Source organism: Pteropus alecto, unplaced genomic scaffold (assembly GCF_000325575.1).
Source record: "Pteropus alecto unplaced genomic scaffold, ASM32557v1 scaffold7, whole genome shotgun sequence".
Lineage (NCBI taxonomy): Eukaryota > Metazoa > Chordata > Mammalia > Chiroptera > Pteropodidae > Pteropus > Pteropus alecto.
In genome coordinates, this window is record NW_006494614.1 from 34,257,996 (window position 1) to 34,278,423 (window position 20,428).

The window sequence follows — 20,428 nt, forward strand, 5'->3', positions numbered from 1 at the left end:
TATATATATATAATGTATATATTTGATAAATAAATTCATATATATATATATATGAATATATATATATACATAATAGTGCCTGGCAAATAGTAAGTGCTATATGAGTTACATATTATCGTTATAAATTTACCTCATTTTTTAATATAATTGTGTTACTATTTTACTAAGAGTACACACTGACATATTTTGTACTCATATTTTTAAATCAATCTAGTGATATATTTTATACCATGTTTTAACAATATCTGTTTTAAATGGTCCAAATAAAATTGCTGATAAGACTAAATAATTCACTAACCTCACTTGACATAAAAGATATAGAAAATCTAATTATTGTGAAAATAAAACAGAATATAGTGTGACTAAGATTAAAATACAGAAGAAATTTTATATGGTCTTTAAAATAATTTTAAAAATGCATTATTGTTTCTACCATTTCTTAAATCAAGAAGTATGTAAAGAATGTCATGTTTCTTGACATAAATTGAGCAGAAATAAATTTTTCACTTATATTCTTAAGAAATGCTTAAAATGTTTTTATAGAATTGGCCATTATATTCCTTCATACAGTATCTTTGTAGTGATGGTTATGGCCTTTTCACATGAGGTCATTGAGACACAGAGAGGGAGATATGACTTTGAGGTGAGTGCCCAGGAATCCATATTTATCCCTTCATTCTTATCTAGTTCCTTGACTTATCTCTGCAGACAAATGCGTAGAATCTTTAAGCTAGCTGTGCCTATCTCCAATGCCCATCTCTTGTTTTTATCTTTCCTTTCCTCTCTCCCCATCATATCACCAGACTCTCCAGCTTGCACATGAAATCTTTTTAGGCATTAATGTGATATTCTAAAGATTCATATTTTGTTAGTGATACTCACTGGCATGAAATATGCTGATGCTGAGAATAAGCAATTACATTTTAATGAAAAATATGATTATTCTGGTACCCATAAATGAACTATCCTTTGCCTTTCGTGGGGAAGAAAAAAGTACCTGATGATATGCATTTTGTTTGCAGGTGTTCTTCAACTTTTAAATGTAGAAATTCGGAACTTTGGGTCACCATTATTTTCATCCATTGAACTCACTAATGTGTCAGCAGGATCCTGGATAATATCTTCTACTCTGCATCAAAGCTGTGGAGGGGGCATTCATGCAGTGTCCAATCATGGGATCACTTTAAAAGACAACATAGTATTTAACACAGCTGGACATGGCATGGATCTAGAGGGTCATGCCTATTCTCTCTCCAATAACCTTGTGGTTCTGATGACACAGCCAGCATGGTCCACGGTTTGGGTGGCAGGAATCAAAGTGAACCAGGCAAAAGACATCAATCTCCGTGGCAACATTGTGGCAGGATCAGAGAGACTTGGCTTTCACATCCGAGGCCAGAGATGTTCCTCTCTTGAAGCCCTTTGGTCTGACAATGTGGCCCACTCAAGCCTTCATGGCCTTCATCTGTATAAGGAAAGTGAACTTGACAACTGTACTAGTATCTCTGGCTTTTTGGCTTTCAAGAACTTTGACTACGGTGCCATGCTGCATGTGGAGAACAGCATAGAGATAGAGAACATCACTCTGGTGGACAACGTTATTGGTCTTTTGGTGATAGTATATGTGTCTTCTGTTCAACAGAGTCCCATTGAAAATGTGCAGATTGTGCTTAGGAACTCAGTCATTGTGGCCACTAGCTCCTCTTTTGACTGCATTCAGGATAGGGTTAAGCCTTGCTCTGCCAACTTGACCTTAACAGACCGAGCTCCTTCTAACCCAAGAGGGGGTCGAGTTGGTATTCTGTGGCCTATATTCACCTCAGAACCAAATCGGTGGCCTCAGGAACCATGGCACAAAGTGAGAAAAAGCCATGCAATTTCAGGAATTATGAAACTTCAAGGTAAGATGTTTGGGCTTATCCAAACAATGTAGTTTCATACATCTGTGCATAGAACTTTTTTGTTCTATTCTGAGATTATATCAACAGAAAGGTACATTGTAATCCAGTGCTTGGTATCCAATTGACCACCTGCTGTGTATTAATAATCACAATGATGGCTTATAGTGACAGTGAGTGATTCCTTTAAAAAGTTACTGCTTTGTACATGTTGAAGAGCTTTCACATCAATTTAATTTGATTATATGACAGTTCTCTTAGGTGTTTTGTTTTTTTTTCCCCTGTTATACAAAGGAGGAAATTTAGATGCAGAAATTGTTCCTCATTGAGGTTTAGTAGTTGGTGGGGCAACCAGGAATAAAATCAGTTATACCACAACCTATGCAGTTAATCTTCTATCAGACCTCTTTTAGACTAATATATTCACACTTCATTGGATTTAAATCAAATCTTTGATAAAAAGTATTGCTCTTAAGATATTACTGTATTAGATTTTTATGAACAATGTCCATATCTTGAAGAATTACAGATATTTTAAGTCAATATTTATTTAAACTCCTGGAATCATCCCAGATAGTTTAAACTGAATCCTGAACATACATTAATAAAAGAGTATTTAATTGTGTAGTTTATATTTGTGGTTGGTAGTTTACATGATCTAATGTTATGATATCTCTATAAAAATTTTTTTCAGGTGTCACCTTTTCTAGTTTTGTGAAGAGTTGCTATAGTGATGACCTAGATGTCTGCATTCTGCCCTCTGCAGAGAACACTGGAATCATTCATCCCATAACAGCAGAGAGGACCAAGATGCTAAAGATCAAAGATAAAAACAAGTTCTACTTTCCTCCTTTACCAAGCAGGTACCAGTTTCAGTATTTATAATAAGCCGTATCTATGAAGTATTTGGCAAGTCTTCAAATCCTTCAATGTGTTTTTAAAAAGAATAAAATCATCAGTGGAAATAGAAGTAAGTCCTGGAAAGTTATGGTAGATCAATTGAATGGCCTCAATTCTTTACCCTTCCTATGTTCATGTGCTTTGATATATGACTTTTGCAATCTCTTTCACTAAAGAGGCAGAGGTTATTTCTCTCTCTTGACTATGGGCTCAGCCATGTGACTTTGACTAATAAAAAGGGCAGAAGTTGTGGAGTGCAAGTTTTATTGATATTGTTTTATTGTTTTGTCTTTGAAAGAGACATTTCTTTAGAATGTTTTCAATCACTGGAAAAAATTGACCTTAATTCTTGAATCTTCCATAAAGTATGATGTCACTAGTCTTCGAAAGGAAGATTGGGAGCCCTTGTGCAGGGACTAGTGGGGAGAAGGAGACCATGTCTACTGTCAGAAATCCCTGAATTCAGTGATGTGGCTTAGACAGATATCGGCACTCAGACAAGGTGTGACTACTATTCTTGAAATATGATCTGAGAGTTTTGTTCAAGAATCTGAAAACTAGATAAGGCATTATTTTTCCCATAAAAAGGAGTGGGAAGGTCAGGAGCAGGGAAGTTGGGCTACTGTTTCTTCCCCACAACACTGGAGAAAACTTTAGTTGGAAGAAAAGAATTAAGAAAAATCACCCTAATTGGAAAGTTTATGTGTTTGGTCCAGCACCATTCTCTACAAGATGCCCATCCTGAGCCACTCTTGGTATGTAAACATAATTAGGTATGCAATTTGGATTGTTCTGTCCTTTTTCTTCTACTGTCCAACTTTCCTTATGTTCATGCCTTACCTATGGAATGAAATAGTTATAAAGCTAAATGATATTAGCATCTAATTCCTTGTATTAGTAATACTGAACACATACTTGGCATGCAATAAATATTTAATATTATTACTAATGGTACCTAAAAGTATTAGATCGGGGAAATCAAATAAATGTGCTATAATTCAATGTTATAATTGCCTATTGCTTGTTTATATACCCTGCCTGACTCTAAATTCTGAGAGTATAGAAACCATGTATATATTTATCACCTTTGTATTTCTCAGTCTGTAAGTAGTAGATTTTCAATGGATATTTGTTAAATGATAATATCTCTTTTTATCTTGTTTGTATGTAGTGCAAATATAATTGATGTTTATATTGATAATCTTAAAATACTGCAATTCTCCAAAGTTCCACAAAGGAGAGATTACATTATTTTCGGTAGATATTAGAATTAGGAGTTATTGTATCTTGCTTTTTAGAAAATTAGCACTCTATGTAAAGACTGTATATCTAGAATATTTGGTTAATAATACTACTGTCTTTCTTTTTAACCATATAATTGGGAACTGACATTTTCTATACAGTTTTATTTCATCTTTCTGTAGCACATTAATAATAATAAAATCATGTTGAATTTAGTTTTCATCAGATCAGTAATACCAATGTTTTCTTTGTGTTGTTTATCATGAAATGAGAGTTACTCTGTATCTATCTTCATAGGAAAGATTTAGAAACACTTGTTTGCCCTGAATCAGATTGTGAAAGTCCAAGAAAGTTTCTCTTTAAGGATCTGGATGGCAGAGCCCTGGGTCTACCTCCACCAGTTTCGGTATTTCCTAAAACTGAGGCTGAATGGACTGGATCCTTCTTCAACACAGGTCAGTTATATCGAAAGTCGATGCTTCCATTAGAGGGAACATGCATGCCAAGGAGCTGTTTCGGCTGTGTTGTCTAGTGAGGACAAAACATTCTAGAGAGGAATTGAATTCTAGCATTGAAATTTGTGCTAATACATTATTCAGCTCACGTTTATCATTGGAATGCTGAGTGATTAAGAAACGTCATGATCACTCCTGTGGCTGCCATGAGATTGTATATGTCTATGTCAGAGGTACAGACTCTCAGCACCATCTCTGTGCACAGAGCTAACTTGGTCACTTGGGCCTGAAGCAGCACTCTCGGTGCTCAGCATTTCACAGTGTCAGCCCTGGAATCAGGTCCTCTGGCTTCTAACTAATCTTTCTCTTCCATAAGGACTAAAGGGCTGCATCTGGAGAGGGAGGCAAAGTACATGGCATACAGTTTGCCTTCCTTTTCTTCATCTTCTAATTGTCCCCTGGGGCAGGGGCTGTCATCAAAATTCCTTTTTCTTCTTGCTTATATAACCAAAGCTCATTTAGCTATCATTTTTTATAACTGGACCCCTAGAGAGATCACTGTCCTACTTCCACAAACAGTGAGACTCTGAGTTTTAATTTGAGTTCAGGTAGAACTTGCTACAAGTAAATCTAAAGAATTTCCCCAGCTTTCTTCCTACTTCAATGATTGATTCTTCAGATTTCTCTTTTAGTCTTTCTTTCCCTTTTTAAGTTCTGAATGTATAAATGTCCCAGGAGTACGTCCTCAGATCTATTTTATTCTCTCCTCAATCTTACTCCCACATTCAAGGTTGAAATATCATTTAATGCTGATGACTTCCAATTTATATCTGCAGCCTGACTCAACTCTGAACTTTGGTCTGTTATATCCAACTGACTTCACTGGGAAGTATAATTGGCATCTCAGACTCTATATACCCCAAATGAAATTCTTGATTTCTGCCCCCATTCACAATCTGCTTCTTGCCTAGCCGACTCTACCCCAATAATTGGTACCATCATCCATGAGGTTATTTAAGTTAAAAAAAATGAGTGATAATTTATTTTTCTTTTTCCTAATCCAAATTCTCCCACTTCTAACCATCATCATCTTCACCTGACAAAGGAATATTCTTCTAAAAGATCTTCTTTCTTCCACTCCTGTACCCTATAGTCTAGTTTTCAGTGATAGCCAGAATGATCTTCTGACTTTCTAATGACTTTCTATCCCCCTCAGAAGAAAATCCAAACTACATGCTTATAAATCTTGTAGTATCTGATTCCTGACTACTTCTCTCACTTCATCTTCTGTGATACCCTTTTTACTTACTCATTATTGTCTTATTTTTATTTTCACATGGTAAGCTTATCCCTGCTTCAGGTCCTTTGCATTGGCTATTTATTCTGCCAGAAAAATCCTGTCCTCACTTCTGTTCAAATGATAACTCCTCAGAGAAGCCATCCTTGACCACACAACAAAAATAAATATTCCTCCACTATTCGCTAGCCCTGCTAAGTCTGCTTATTTTTTTTGTCAGAGTTCCAGTACTTGAAATTATATTATAAATGTACTTCCTTACTTGTTGAGTTACCATTTACCAGTTTAGGGTGCAAATTTGATGAAGGCAAGAATTTTGTCCTGTTTATTGTTATATATTTTGGGAATGCTCAACATATATTAATTGATGAACTGATCAAATGAATGAATTATTGATAACCAAGATTATTAATGCTCTTTGCCCCAAACCATTCAAGAATGTACAGAAGAAATAAAGGCCTTCAGGTCATTGGTTTAAGGATTTATCTATAATGTGGAATCCTGGAATCAAGAAGTTTCTAGGTGTCTTTTTACTCGTTTCCATTTTCTTCCATTTGAACTACTACTACTTTATGCCATTTGTCATTAGAGAAGTTTTACGTAAGTCTTTTAATTACCATACAATTTCATGCTTCAATACTCTTTCATATTTCTCTCAAATTTTTTCATAGGTCGAAAGCTTATCTTTGCAATAGAGTGACAAGCTGTGGAGATTACAGTATAGGTTTTAAAAAGTCAGTGCTAAGTGTATGGAACATGCGGAGTAAATATTCATTTTGATATATTGGTTACATCTGTCAAATATAACCATCAAATACATTTTGCACAGAAGAATGAAGTAGAGGGAAAAGTATATATTGAGAAAATATGTGCAGAGTAGTAAAAGATAAAAAAAGATAGGCAACTAGTCTCCTATTTACTGCTAAATTTACTTAATTAGCTTTCTGTTACAGGTGTTTATGCTATAGAGAACACAGCCTTATACTTTAAAATAAACACGTGAATAATTGTGAGTTTTTTCTAAACTTGTGGTTTTTGGTGAGGATCACGTTTCTGTGGAATTAGTAACAGGGGATACATGTCCCAGGGTATTTAATGAAAAATTACATTTCACAAAAGAATAAGAGCTGAGGATAGTGTCTTAATTGGATTGCTCCAAAAGCAGACCCTGATAGAGGTTTTAGATTCCAAGTAGTTTATGTGTGTGTGTGTGTGTGAGGAGGGGTGAACTCAGGAAAGTAGAGAAGTGGCAGAGATAGGGAAAGGAATAAAGCCAGTAAAGTTTGTGTCATCGAACCAGTTACTGCTATGGAAAGCTGGAGCTCAGGTCTGGTGGGGGAACTCCAGGAGACCGTGGGAACATTACCCCAAATTATCCCAGCTAAGCCATGAAGAAGCTAAAGTATTTATACTTCAAATCCCTTTTCATCTCTGACCGAGGGATACTACTGGGGACAATAACTCTCCAGCCCCTTGACTTTTCCTGAACACAGGGCAATTGTTTTCTTTTCTGTGGTCAGGAAAAACCTTTCTCTGTAGGTTTTGTAGAAGTCTTTGCTTTGTGAAGGTGAGTGCCAAAACATATGGGTGTAGCACTGAAAATGTCTGTTACAAACAGGAGCTCTAAAATATCTGTCAAATCTTCCATGTGTGAATAGTGATGTTCTTTTGATGAACTCCTGGGTGGTTGCTTACCATGTGGTAAAATAAATACACTGTTTAGGCACAAACATGCTCTTGCTCATGGTTGCATTACTGTATGTTTTATTTTCATCACTCTCTGTCTTGGCTGTGAAACATGATTCAGTGGTAAACTCTGTCAGGGATTATACTATTACATACCATTTATTATCAATTTGTGGACAATAATGAGTTTGTGTGTGAGTGACCGGATGTATACGGGGAGGTATATATGCCTGACTGCCTTAAATTTCTGATGTTTTAAAGCTTTTTAGCATTTTAAATGAGGTTGCTGTAGGTACCAACAGCAAGGATTCCTGCAGTAGAATCTACTGTTTACTGCACTAAAAATACAATCTGTGTCCTCTTTCAGTGAAGGAGACAGCACATAGTAAATGGTGCCTTCCGGGTGCTAACAGAATTGCAGTGTTTTTCTTTGACTTCCTAAATATGAATGGATCCCTCTTTCCTTCCTTTTTATTTTTTAAACTATCCTCTTCTATGCTACTTTCTAATTCCTGTTCACATCTGGTGGATGAGAAAAGGACAAATTTAATCTTAAGAGAATAGATGTCTTTTTTGTATTTTCCCTCTTTGAGACAAGAATCTATTTTCTATAGAATGGTGAGAGCAGTGCAGCAAAATGAAAATGGAGATCACTGGAACCAACTGTCACATTTATTCTAAATGGCAGAGTTTAACACATTCTTGTGTCCTTTCTCAGTTTCATTAACAAACAGTTTGTAGTTCATTGCCTTTGAGGTTTATTTTTAATTTGAAAAAAACATTTTATTTGCACATATAAGTTCACATGCAAAACTACCCACTCATATGGATATGCACAGGTCCTGGCATATTGTCATATACTCTAGTATTAGAAGCAAAAATTATCCATGTGGATCAACTATGAGGTATACTGTGCCAGTGGATTTTTTTATCTGTGTAATGCAGGGTATGTAGCCAGGGGAAATATAAGCTGTTAATTTTCTTTTGTACTTATCTGTAAGTTTGCCTTGGCAGCTGACTTTGAAACATGCATGACAAAAGAGGGCAAAGCAGCTCATCCCAAGCAGGAGATCCTCAAAGAACAATTTGCATTTTATTCTGAAATGGATTTACTTTGATTATGAAGACATCTGATAATCTAAAAGTCCAAAATCATGTAGGAAAACAAAGTCTCGAAATTAATATCCCATTTAGGTAGGACTAGATAGATATCAAAGCTTTCCATTTGCTTCTAACTCATTTCCATCTGTCCCAGACTGCTAATGGATGACATCGCCTCTCAGACCAGTTCATACATGTGGAACACTGGTGTTGAGGGAAGACTGAAAAAAATCAGAGCTTTAGTTTCAAGGACATTTTACATTTTCTCAGACATGACGAAGACAGTAGAAGGGAAACAAAATGGAAGGTAGCATTCTTTGAACACCTTTAGTGTGCTAAGGGCTAAAGCTGGCATTTGCATTCATTCAGTGGATGCATTTTGACCACCTACAGTCTATCAACGCCTTTCCAGGGATAGAAACTATAGTTGAAAGAAGATAATGTTTCTGCTTTTATTAAACTTATGTTCCAGTAGAAATCTTTATACTTTGTGTATGTATGTATATACACATATGTAAGATATGTGTGTATATGCACAAATAAAAATATTCCAATAACAATGAGAGTTATGAAGAAAATAAAGTAGGGTTTGGGGCTAGAGAGGTAGTTTGAGAGTGTGTGTGTGTGTGTAAAGAAGTTGCTCTTTGAAATAGAGTTACATTTCCAGTGAGACCTGAATGAGGAGCAAGGAGTCACTGCTCTGAGCAGAGGGAGGAATCTTCCCTGGAGAAGGACCAGCCAGAGCAGGGGCTCTAAGACAAGAATGGCCTCAGTGTGTCTGAGAGGTGGATGGAAAGACCAGTGGGACTGTTGTGTAGTGAATGAGAAAGGTAATGGCAGAAGCAAGCCAAGATCCAGCTTCTTTATAGGCCACGGTAATTTAATAAGATGGTTTTGGAGAGTTTTAAGAAGGGCAATGACAAGGATTTTATTCATTTTCTGAAAAGATCATACAAGCTGCTATAGAGTAAATGGATAATGAGTGGGAGCAAAACTGAGAGCAGGCAGTGTAGTTAGGAAGCTGAAGATAATGGGGACCTAAGATGCACTATTCCATGAGTGGTTCGCTGACCTGTGCTGGCCCATAAACTCTTGCACAGTGAGATAACTACAGAAATTTATCATTTAGATACATAGCAATATGACAGAGTAATTTTATATCTGTTGAATCTAATAAATAAAATTTGGGCTTTTATTTTGTATAGCTTAATTTGTCTGATAAGTTATACTGCATTTCTAAAAGTATTGGTCCTCAAAAGACTGGAAATTTTAAAACGGAACAGAACACAAAAACCCTGTTCTCCTACCAAAATTTCTTCAGCTTAGGAGATACATTTGATGGGCTTAGGACGGTGGCTCCAAAGATGGCTTTTCATTTGAATCACCTAGGACATTAAACATTTATTTGTATGTGGAAAGAATTTTGAATCAATAGGTATGTGTGAGGCCTTGGCCTTTGTGTTAAAACACACACACACACACACACACACACACACACACACACACACACACACACCCTCCCCAAGTGATTCTGCTGTGTGAAGGTTTGAGAATACTATGCTATACTACTATAGAGTTACATGCTCCTTTTGAAGTAAATATGTTAAGAAGACAACATTTTTAATTTAAAAACTGGACAGCTTCAATTTCTCATGACAAATCAAGACTAGCTTTTTGTGCCAAAGACCAGTAGACACAAACATACTTGCTTATATACACACTGGATATATTTCCAAAAGGGAAAAGAATATTAAATAAAATAATAGAGGAGTATTTACAGTCTAAATTACGTCTTCGAAACATACGAATATATCAAAACTTTTTAAAAATATAGATTATTTTTCCTAGTGTTGAAGTGAGTTGAGTGATCTCAAACTATCACTTTCATAATGCATCACTGGATAAAAATGGGTACAATGCTAAGTTTATTATTTTTTTAAATTCTACATTGAGTTATTATACTCAAAACCTAAATTCATGATAAGCTTTTCTTACACTTTCCTTGACGTCATTCCCAGCAAAGTGCTGTGATCGGACCAGGATTTCTGACCAAATATACCTTCAGGGCAGGTGAGAGTTTCTCATTCTTTACTATGAGAGGGTAAGAAACATTTTTCAAATTGTGTTACTTCTTGGATGCCTCTTGAGAAGGAAAGTTATAAACCATTGTGGAGACCTTAAAAGTGACTGGCCTCAAATCAAAAATAAAAGATTAGTTGGATAAAAAAGAAAATAAAGCTGGCATTTGACTGTCAGCTCATAGAATGATGAAGTGGTTTCTAACTGAATAATGGGAAAGCTCGAGTAATGTGGAGAGGAAGGCTCAGCTGCTTAACAGACAGAGTGGCTAGCATTTTCTCTACTCTTTGTTGCTAGATCTTGAAATGTGTCTTTTCTTTAAGCTTCCTAGGCTTCTCTTTCTTCCCATTTGTTCTGGAAATGACAGCAAGATGGTATTATAAAATGGGAGAAGGAAGAGGGAGGGAGAAAATGAAAGGACAGAATGGAGAGAGAAAATGGTTTTTAGAAAATTTGTCTGCCAATATCTGTGCTTGCAGAGGTCTTTTTCTTCTAGCTAGAGGGGGAAATACCATTCTCTTTTCCCAAGCAATTATAGACCCCAAAGATTGAAACTCAGTATATAGCTCTTTAATCTCAGCAGATATTTATGGTTAAACATTAGACTTTTAGGATTCCAGATGTCAGGGTATTAAAATATAAAGGCACAGTGGAGTCTCAGAAAATATTAGAATCTTTGGGATATGTGGCTGCAGGGATTTTCATCCCAAGCAGAGGAGGATAAAGCTTCCAGTGATGCTTCGAAAAACCCAAAGAGCCCCTTTCCTTCACCTTATTCTCTCATGCCCCTATATCTTGCTTAGTCTACAGGCAATGAATAGCATACGATATTTAACTGTATTTTGAATAGTCTATGCTGTGAACTGGAATGATTTTTCATGTGTAATTCTTAAAGGATGATGTGAAAAGGCATATGATCCATTAGAACAATTTCCTTGTCCTTTCTTCAATGTAGGCATTTTATCCTTGAGATCGTCTTACTCCTCAACTCTTCCATTAACAACTAATACTTGTGGAGTATCCACCATGTTTATGACTCTGTGCTAAGACCATCAGATGAATTATCTCATCTAATTTAATGCCGTCGACAGGCTCTATCTTATGAGATCAATATTCCCTCCATTTGTAGCTGTGGAAACTGATGTAGAGACATAGAACTAATTAATAGAAGGTTCAGGACTGAACCCAGATTTTTAACACTAGGCTATACTATGCACAGTATCCTCCTTCTAGGGTCTTTTTCCTTCTTTCTATACATTCTCCATCATTAGCTCTCTTAGATATATCAGTTTTCCTCACACAGATAGTTCTGTCTATACAGAATAAAGCAAACAGAGACTGTATAATTATTCCAGCAATTATTCCTCACAACTAGCAATACTAGCAATTATCATTTATCTGGCATATTCCATGTGCCAGGCATTATGGTAAGTGATTTATAGACATTCCCATTTATCCTTTCAACAACTTTGTCATGTAGCGATTGTTATCCCCTTTCAGCATTTGAAGAAATAGGGATTTAGAAGAGTTAACTAATTTTTCATGGTCCCACAACTAGAATGTGCAGAACCAAGATTTAAATCTATATTTGTCTGACTCCAAAATCTGGGCTCTTAACCACTTCTAGATAATTATCATTATGTGGCCTGAATCATCTGGTAGGGTGCTGCACAGAGATATGTTTAACTGGATAATTCACATATTTCCATTTTACATGGTGGCAAATAGATTTTTAGTTTAAAAAATAGCTGTCAATTATTGTAACATTTTTGAAAGAATGTAATAACCACAAAAAGCCACATATATAACCATTTTTTAATTAGTTTGTACTAATCTCTGTCACATCAAAGGAAAGAATTTTACTGGTATTGCCCACTGGAGGCTTTGTGATGACAAAAGAGTAGTATGATCTTTGGTCATGAGACCAAAAATTTATTATGGTAATTTTTCTGTAGCTTCTCTTTTCCCTCGTGAGTCTATGTAGGGGTCTTTTGTTTTGTTTTGTTTTCCAAATTAGACAAATGTTCTTTGAGTGCCCAGTGAGAGCAAAGCACTATGTTCTGTTGGGGTGTCCCAGAAGAGACATCAAGGTAGATAAGAAGTCACTCCTGCCCTCATGCATGGGGGCAAGAGAGCCAGTCTACACAACAGAGGTAAGTAGTTGGTGTAAAATTGGCACAAAGTTAATTGGAGAGATCATGTATAGTTGGGGATGTGGACAGAGGTTCTAGGAGGGAAATGGAATTTGCCATGAGCCTAGACCATTGGGTAATACTTTCAAAGGCATATATGAAAGAGGAAAGTAAAAGCGTTGTGTTTAGAAGCAACAGGCACAGGGCTGTCTTGTGTCACAGTGCGGCAGCTCCCCTGCGGAGGGCTCCTTGGCTTTTACATGCAGTTGGGTCTCTGCCTTTTTATGTCCTGGCTTTACCTATCACTCAGTTCCATTATAGGGCATCTCATGCTCTACTGCCATCTCTTTACAAGCCTACTTTCTCATCAGACGGTGAGCACCTTGAAGGCAAACATCTTTGAATTTTAATATGATCCTGAGAACATAATATATGTTTAATAAATGTTTGCTGAATGAGGGAATAAATGAATAAATGGATGAATAAATGAATAAAAGTCAAAAATTCAAATTTAGTTTTCTAGTCAACTGTTTTACAAAGTAAATTTTATGTATTTACTTAATATGTGTTTGTGTGTATGTGTGTGTGTGTGTGTGTATGCATTTTTAAAGAATGTTTCCCATTCACTAATCTCAAGATATTGTGAAAAATGTGATCTGTGACTAAATAAATTTTGAAAACTCTGACTATTGCCATTTTGGAGATTCATTGCGTGCATTAAAATGTTAAAGGTTCTAAGTCTTTCAATTCAATTAAAAAATAGTGTTTAAATTTGTGTTATCTAATACTTCTCAAACTTTTTAACTAGAGAATACTTGTTCATACTACACATTAGTGTAATTCCAAGGGAATTAGTTTGTTTCAGAATGCATTTGGGGAAAGATTGCCTCATGTTAATTTATTAGTTTTCAGGAATAGATACCAGTTGGAAAGTAATAAGATTTTAATATCTTTAATTTGGGTGATTTTTCAAAGGTCAATCTATTCTACTTTCCATTCAATGCATAGATGGCCTCTTCTGTTACTTTTCTCAAAAAGTGGGCATTCCTTTCCTTAAGGGCTACCTAATATACTTGGAATGATTGTACTTGTTAGGATCTTCTTTCTATGATTTCTACCCAGTGACCCAATTTACCTTATGATGTGACAGAATAATTGTCTAATTGTTTCTATATTATACCCTTTTACATATTCAAAGATAGTAAAGATTTTATAATAATCCAATGTTCTTCTTTCAAGTATAGAAATTCTAAATTCCTTCTGTTAGTCAACACATGACAAACTTTTTTTTAAGTCTTTGTTTTCTAGACTGGCAGATTTTTGACATTCTTCAATTTGTCAATGATTTTTCCAAAATGTAGAAACCAGAATATTACCTATCTAGAATAACAATGTCCAATAGAAATAATAATGTAAGACACAAGTGTAATTTAAGTTTTCTAGGGGACAGGTTAAAACAGTAAAATAAAACATATGAAATTAAATTAATAATATACTTTAATTCACTATATTCAAAATGTTATCATTTTAAGATTAATCTATTGATCTAAAGTATTGAGATATTTCTTATTTCTTTTTTCATATTGTCTTTGAAATTTTATTTATTTTTCATTTACAGCATATCTCAATTCAGAAACTACATTTTCACCAGGTGTATTTGATCTGTACCTAGATTTCACAATTGAAAAAGTAGGTTCATATCTACATATTGTTCAAAATATACCTAAACATTTCCAATAAATAATCAGTTTTGTGCTTTAAATTATAATTAATTAAAATGATGTACAATTTATAATTTAGTCTCTCAGTCGCACTAGTCATATTTCAAGGGCCAAATAGCTACATGTAGCTATGGTTACCATATGAGTAACTTTCTGCCCTTGTTCTGGAGTGACAAATATTAAAGAGAATTGATTTTTTAACCTATGTGATAGGCTATTCATCCCTATTAAATTCCATTTTCATGTCATTTTTATAGGTCATCAGATGCATCTTGAGTTTCTGGGATTAGAAATTAAACCCAGAATTAGAAACCATTCTAGACAGCACTGAATTGGTTCTGGGAATATAACAGTAAAAGAAAGAAGCTTGCTTAGCCCTGGATTATTTATATTAGCAGGAGAACAAATACCCAATCCTCTAAACAAAGCATCAAGGTTTTCTGAGACTGGGAATTTACCTCAACTTAATAACTCTTTATTAAGAAGTCTATTTGCATTTCTATACTTCGTTGTATGAGAAGCAGTAATATTTGTTTTCCACGAGAGGGTCTATTTTTGAACACCTATAACTAAATAAAATCACTTGACTTTTTGCCATGATAATATGCTGGCTCTCTCCTTTCTCTTTTTCTTTTTCTTTTCTTTTTTTCTTTTCTTTTTTTCATTCCTCTCCCCACTGTCGTATTTATTTCTAGTACTTCATTGAATAATAAACTGTGTTTCTATTTTTCAAATTTTAATAATGGAGAAATCCTTCATTGCTGTTTTCATTATTTTAGTAAAATAGTATCGAAAGATTCAGAAGTCAGGAGCTCAAATTTCTGTTTATTTCATACCTAAAAAAGATGGATGTTGTTTGTCTGATTATTTCATATTTTGTGCAAGTGTGTATGTGTTCATTTTAATGGAAGGGAATACTTGAGCAGCTCCACCAATAAATAAAATGCTTGTGCCTTGTCAATAGGTGCTAAACAAGTTCATAATTGAGACCTTCTCTCTTTAATTTTATAGATCTAAAAGATTTTTTTGACTTTGTTTTCAGTTATTTCTACATATATTGCATACTCACTAGATGAAAAAACTAATGCTATTTTTTGACAGTTTGAATGTAATCATTAAAAGTATCCTAGAAACAGATGTATGGATGAAACGAAATGTTTTTAAAAATCAGAAATAGACCCATATGTATTTGAGAACTTAGTTTATAATGAAGATAATATTTTTAATTATGAGAAAATAGAAATCATTCAATTAATAATGTCAAAGCATTTGATTAATCACTTAGGGAAAATTTAGGAATTCATATCTTCCTTTTTTCAAAAATAAATTCCATATGGATTAAAGATAAAAAAAAATGAATCCTTAGAATTACCAGAAAATGTTAGTGAAGTTAGAGTTGTGGAGATTTTTCTTAGTATAAATCAAAATCTAGGAAACATGTAAATATTTGAAAAATTTGACCCTATAAGAAATAAAAACATCTACAAAGAATATTTAAAACAACTCAAAAATTAAGAAAAATCTTGCAACTAATATGGAAAAGGACTAATTTCTTTAATACATACAAAAAAACTTACTAATATTTAAGAACAAAAATGAACAAACCAATTGAAAAATATTCAAAGGATTCTAAAGTGCAAAATAAATATAAATGCCAATGTACACAAATCCGTTTCTCTCATAACCAAAGCACAGGTTAGAGCTCTTCTGTTGAGTCAAGCTGCCTAGATTATGTGCTTTTACTAGATGCGCAACACCAAGCAAGTTTCTTATCCTCTCTGAGCCTCAGTTTCCTCGCTTAGGAAGTCAGGATATAAATTTTATATACTCATATGATTATTTTAAAGATTAAAGGAGATAAGCTCAACAACAGTGTCCACCATTACTCCTGAGATAGTAATGACCACTAGCTAGTATGATTATTATTAATAGTATTATTTTGCCAATTATATTGGCAATGATTTAAAAGTGTGATAATCTTAGTGTGGCGGGGGCGGGGAAATGTGGAGGAACAGTTCTCAAATCTGGTTCTCGAATATCACTGATATATGGCAATCATCTAAACACCTATACCTCTGACTCAGCAATTCTACTTTTAAGAAATTATCCTAAAGATTTTTATTAAATGAATGAATGAAACAATAAAACATACGCAATGAAAAAGAAAAGGCTCTCAGCCTCTTCCCCCTCTGCCATCTTGGTCTGCAGTACCACTGCACAGAGGGAACAACTGGAAAGTTACCATTTTTTAAAAATCAAGGATATGTATTACTTATTATTTTAATAAGGATAATGATAGTAAAGCTCATTTATATAACAAGTGAGAATCCTGAAAAATGAGTTGGTTATTATGTAAAGCATGTCAAAAAAAGGGAGACAGAAGAACAGAAATTCTCCTAGACCTAGAAGTCAATCTTTCTACTACAGAATTAGGTACTCCCTGTAGGACACAGTTCCAATTTGCTTAGCTCCCTCACATGAGAAATATTAATAAAAATTAAAGATAAGTTCCTGAAAGTAATTGCCATGGAGAAAGGAAGTCAAAGCTGACTTTTCATGTGGCCGTGGGTAATAACCTCTTCCCTTTTGAGTGATGTTGGTAAGATGCAATTTCCTTGAGCATTGCCCATGTAGAAAGCAGACTAACTCACATCTAGGCCATATTCTCTCTTTCTGCTTAAACACTTTAAGGGAAAAGAACATATCCAGGAGCTATAAAAGACACAGAGTATATAAAATACTTAGCCCCATGCCTGGCTCAGGATAAGCACTGAGTAAATACTAGTAACCACTATTCCGTTGCTACCACTGGCCTCATTTATCATGGCTTTGGCTGGGGTGAAGACTTGAATATTTGATCATCATATATTAGCTGGTTCTTATGCTAGTTTTCTATTGCTGCCATAGCAAATTATTACAAATTTAGTGACTTAAAAGAACACTCATGTATTATCTCACAGTTCTGCAGGTCAGAAATCTGGTACACTTGGCTGGTTTCTCTGAGTCTCCCAAGGCTGAAATCAAGGTGTTGGCAGGACTGCATTCTTTTCTGGAGTCTCCAGGGATGAATCTGCTCCTACTCTCATTTAGATTTTTGCCCAAATCCAGTTCCATGTGATTGCAGGACTGAGGTCTCCATTTCCTTGCTTATTATAGGTTGGAGGTTATGCTCAGCTTCTGGGGCTGCCCACATTCCCTAAATTATGGTCTCCTTCATCTTCAAAGTTGGCAGCAATAGATTGTGTCTCTTTCATGCTTTGAACCTCTTCTGCCTTCTCTTCTATTGCATCTCTCTGATTCCAGCCAGAGAAAGTTCTTTGCTTTTAAGGATGTGTAGTATTAGACTGGGCCTACCGAGATAATCTCCCCAGTTTAAATCAATAACATGATCATATCTGCAAAGTTCCTTTGTCAGATTCATGTGTTCAGGATTAGGGAATGAACATCTTTGGAAAGTTATTGCTCAGCTTACCATAGTTCTTTGTGAGGCCTTAGTTTTTCTTGTGGCAAGTGGAAGAATATAAAATAAATATTAAGTTGGAATACTGATGCTGTCACTAAAGGATTTCTTCTCTCTCAGGAAAGAACCTAGACTTAGTTTATCTTGTTTCAGGTCTATGGTAGGAATGTGGAGCATTCCACATCTGATGTGCAGGGTGAACATCAGGTTTTGATGAAAAAATTATCAGCATAACCTGGTTTATTTAATGTGATTATGTAACATTACAATTCTTAACCTGATTTTGGTCTCATTTTTGCTATAATTTACAGCATGATAATATTTTATTTTGATATACAATTAAGTATGTATTTTAAATATAATTGTTCACTATGAACTATCTTTGGTGTATTTATTTACTTGCTATCACTTCTAAATAGAGCCATCATTTGCCTCATCCACCAATTGCCCCTGAGTAAAGGGAAACAAAAATTAGGCATTAGAAAATCCTGGATGTCCAGTGCCTGATGATGCTTGGTGACACAAATATGAACTTCTATAATAAAAGAAAGCAACGCATTCGCCTGGCCCTCTCAGATATATCTATGGCTTGCCCAAATAGCTGAGTATGAGCTTGCAAAAGCTTAGATGAGGGAACACTGCATTTTGCAGCAATTAATTTTGCAGCGAAAGCAGTCTGTTTAAAGACGCCTGCAGCACTCACTAAAATGGGGGTTGTTTTTCAAGGCCACCAGAGCTACAGTGGGCTCAGGCTGGCTCATCAACAAAACAGCAATGCTAAAATATGGCCTCCTGGGTTTTGCAAAAGAAGGGACTAGAGGGGCAATGAATTATGCTCACCTGCTAGAGCTGGGTGAAGACTGTAATTGTTTAGCCCCCTAGCACTACCCTGCAAGGGTTAAAATGACAGAGATATTAGTTGGTGATGGCTAAAATTGTTGGTTTGAAGCTCTGGGCAATACTCAGACTGTTATTTACCGGACTTGGTCGATTTACTTCTTAATGCAATAATGACCTGTGAAATGAAACGTGAGCTAGACAATTGTTCCTCATTGTTTCCAGTAAAACATCCTTTCATACCCCATTAAACCACCATTAATTCCATATGAAAGAGAGTCACGCACAAGCACCCGATGGTATCTCTCTCTTTCTCGGACTTTCTTGCCCCCACGCTCCTGTTTTATTTTTCTCCTTTTTCTTTATATCTCCTCTTTCTTCCTCTCTCCCTCCATTTCTCCAGAAAGAATATGTACATAATGGAGTATGTGGTGAGAAATTCCCTTGAAGAACACATTGATTTACATCTCTTCCAACACAGGGGCAAGGTTTCAATTTCTGAGCCTTCACCTGGCTCTCTGTTTGCCTTGAACATGAATAGTGCTACAGAAACAGAAAATTTTTTAAAAACAAGGATCAGTTGTTTAGTCTTGTTTAAAAAAGATCCAGATGCCCATTCCAGATGGGTAGGCATGCATCTTCCACACTGGTTGCTGAGTAACTACTGCTGGGAAACTAACCATGTGAGAGGGTAAAATACTTTCATAGACCTTCTTCCTACAGCAGGAACACACAGGTTACAGGAAGCCCCTTTGTTTTCCAGAAGCTGTCTGATTCCCTTCTGCTTCCCCTTCTCCCTGGACCTACTGTAATTGCTCTGTAACTAAAGACCCCAAACGAAAAGTGCTGAGTCACATAGCGTTAGCGGTGCTTCTAAGTATTTTTTTCTCTGACCCCTTTCTTCCTACAACCTCATAGCTGGGAGTTGTCTTAATTTCCTTCAGTGAGTGATTGGAATGTTTTACTATTCATTTTGCCTCTTGGTGTTTGCATGGTTACTGCGTCACTCCAATCTCTGCCTCCACGGTCATATTACCTTCTTCTCTTCTGTTGTCAAATCTTCCTCAGTTTCCTTATGAGGACACTTGTGATTCTATTTAGAGCTCACCTGGGTAATCCCAGATACTTTCTCCATCTTTAGATACTTAATCAGGTCTGCAAAGTCCTTTTTGCCATATAAGGCAACATTTCATAGATTCTGATGATTAAAACATTCAGGCCTTTATTTAAACTAAAATACTTGGTGATTCCAAGATGAATCCAGATTTGGTAATTTAAGGTAGTTTCCCTTTTCTCCTCTTGAGAGGGAAGAAGGAGAAAGAGGAAAGAAAATACCCTGAATCACCTAAATCATTCTTGATCACACACATACTCACAACACTTCACTATCAATTTTTTAAAATAGCCTTTCTTATTTTCGCATTCAGTTTTGGAGGTAGATTTAACACCATTAAAAAATTTCATCAATTGATATTCTCATCTCTCTCAAAATTGTTCCATTAAAACCTGAATTTTTCTGAATAGTCAGTAGTTTTATAGCTATACACTCTGGCACTGGTGTATATGATAGTAGCTGTAATTAGAAAGGCTAGTAAGTCCCCCATATTCCCCCCTCCAAAC

General features: G+C 35.4%; 1 protein-coding gene across 1 annotated transcript in view; it reads left to right on the top strand.

The window, feature by feature from the left end:
* The window catches only part of PKHD1 (PKHD1, fibrocystin/polyductin), a 413,647-nt gene that overhangs the window by 303,189 nt on the left and 90,030 nt on the right, over nucleotides 1–20,428 (top strand). The window contains exons 58-60 of the mRNA XM_006926447.3: nucleotides 1,023–1,901; nucleotides 2,593–2,761; nucleotides 4,338–4,495. Of these exons, the coding sequence (XP_006926509.2) occupies nucleotides 1,023–1,901; nucleotides 2,593–2,761; nucleotides 4,338–4,495 (1,206 nt within the window). The remainder of the gene's footprint in view (nucleotides 1–1,022; nucleotides 1,902–2,592; nucleotides 2,762–4,337; nucleotides 4,496–20,428) is intronic.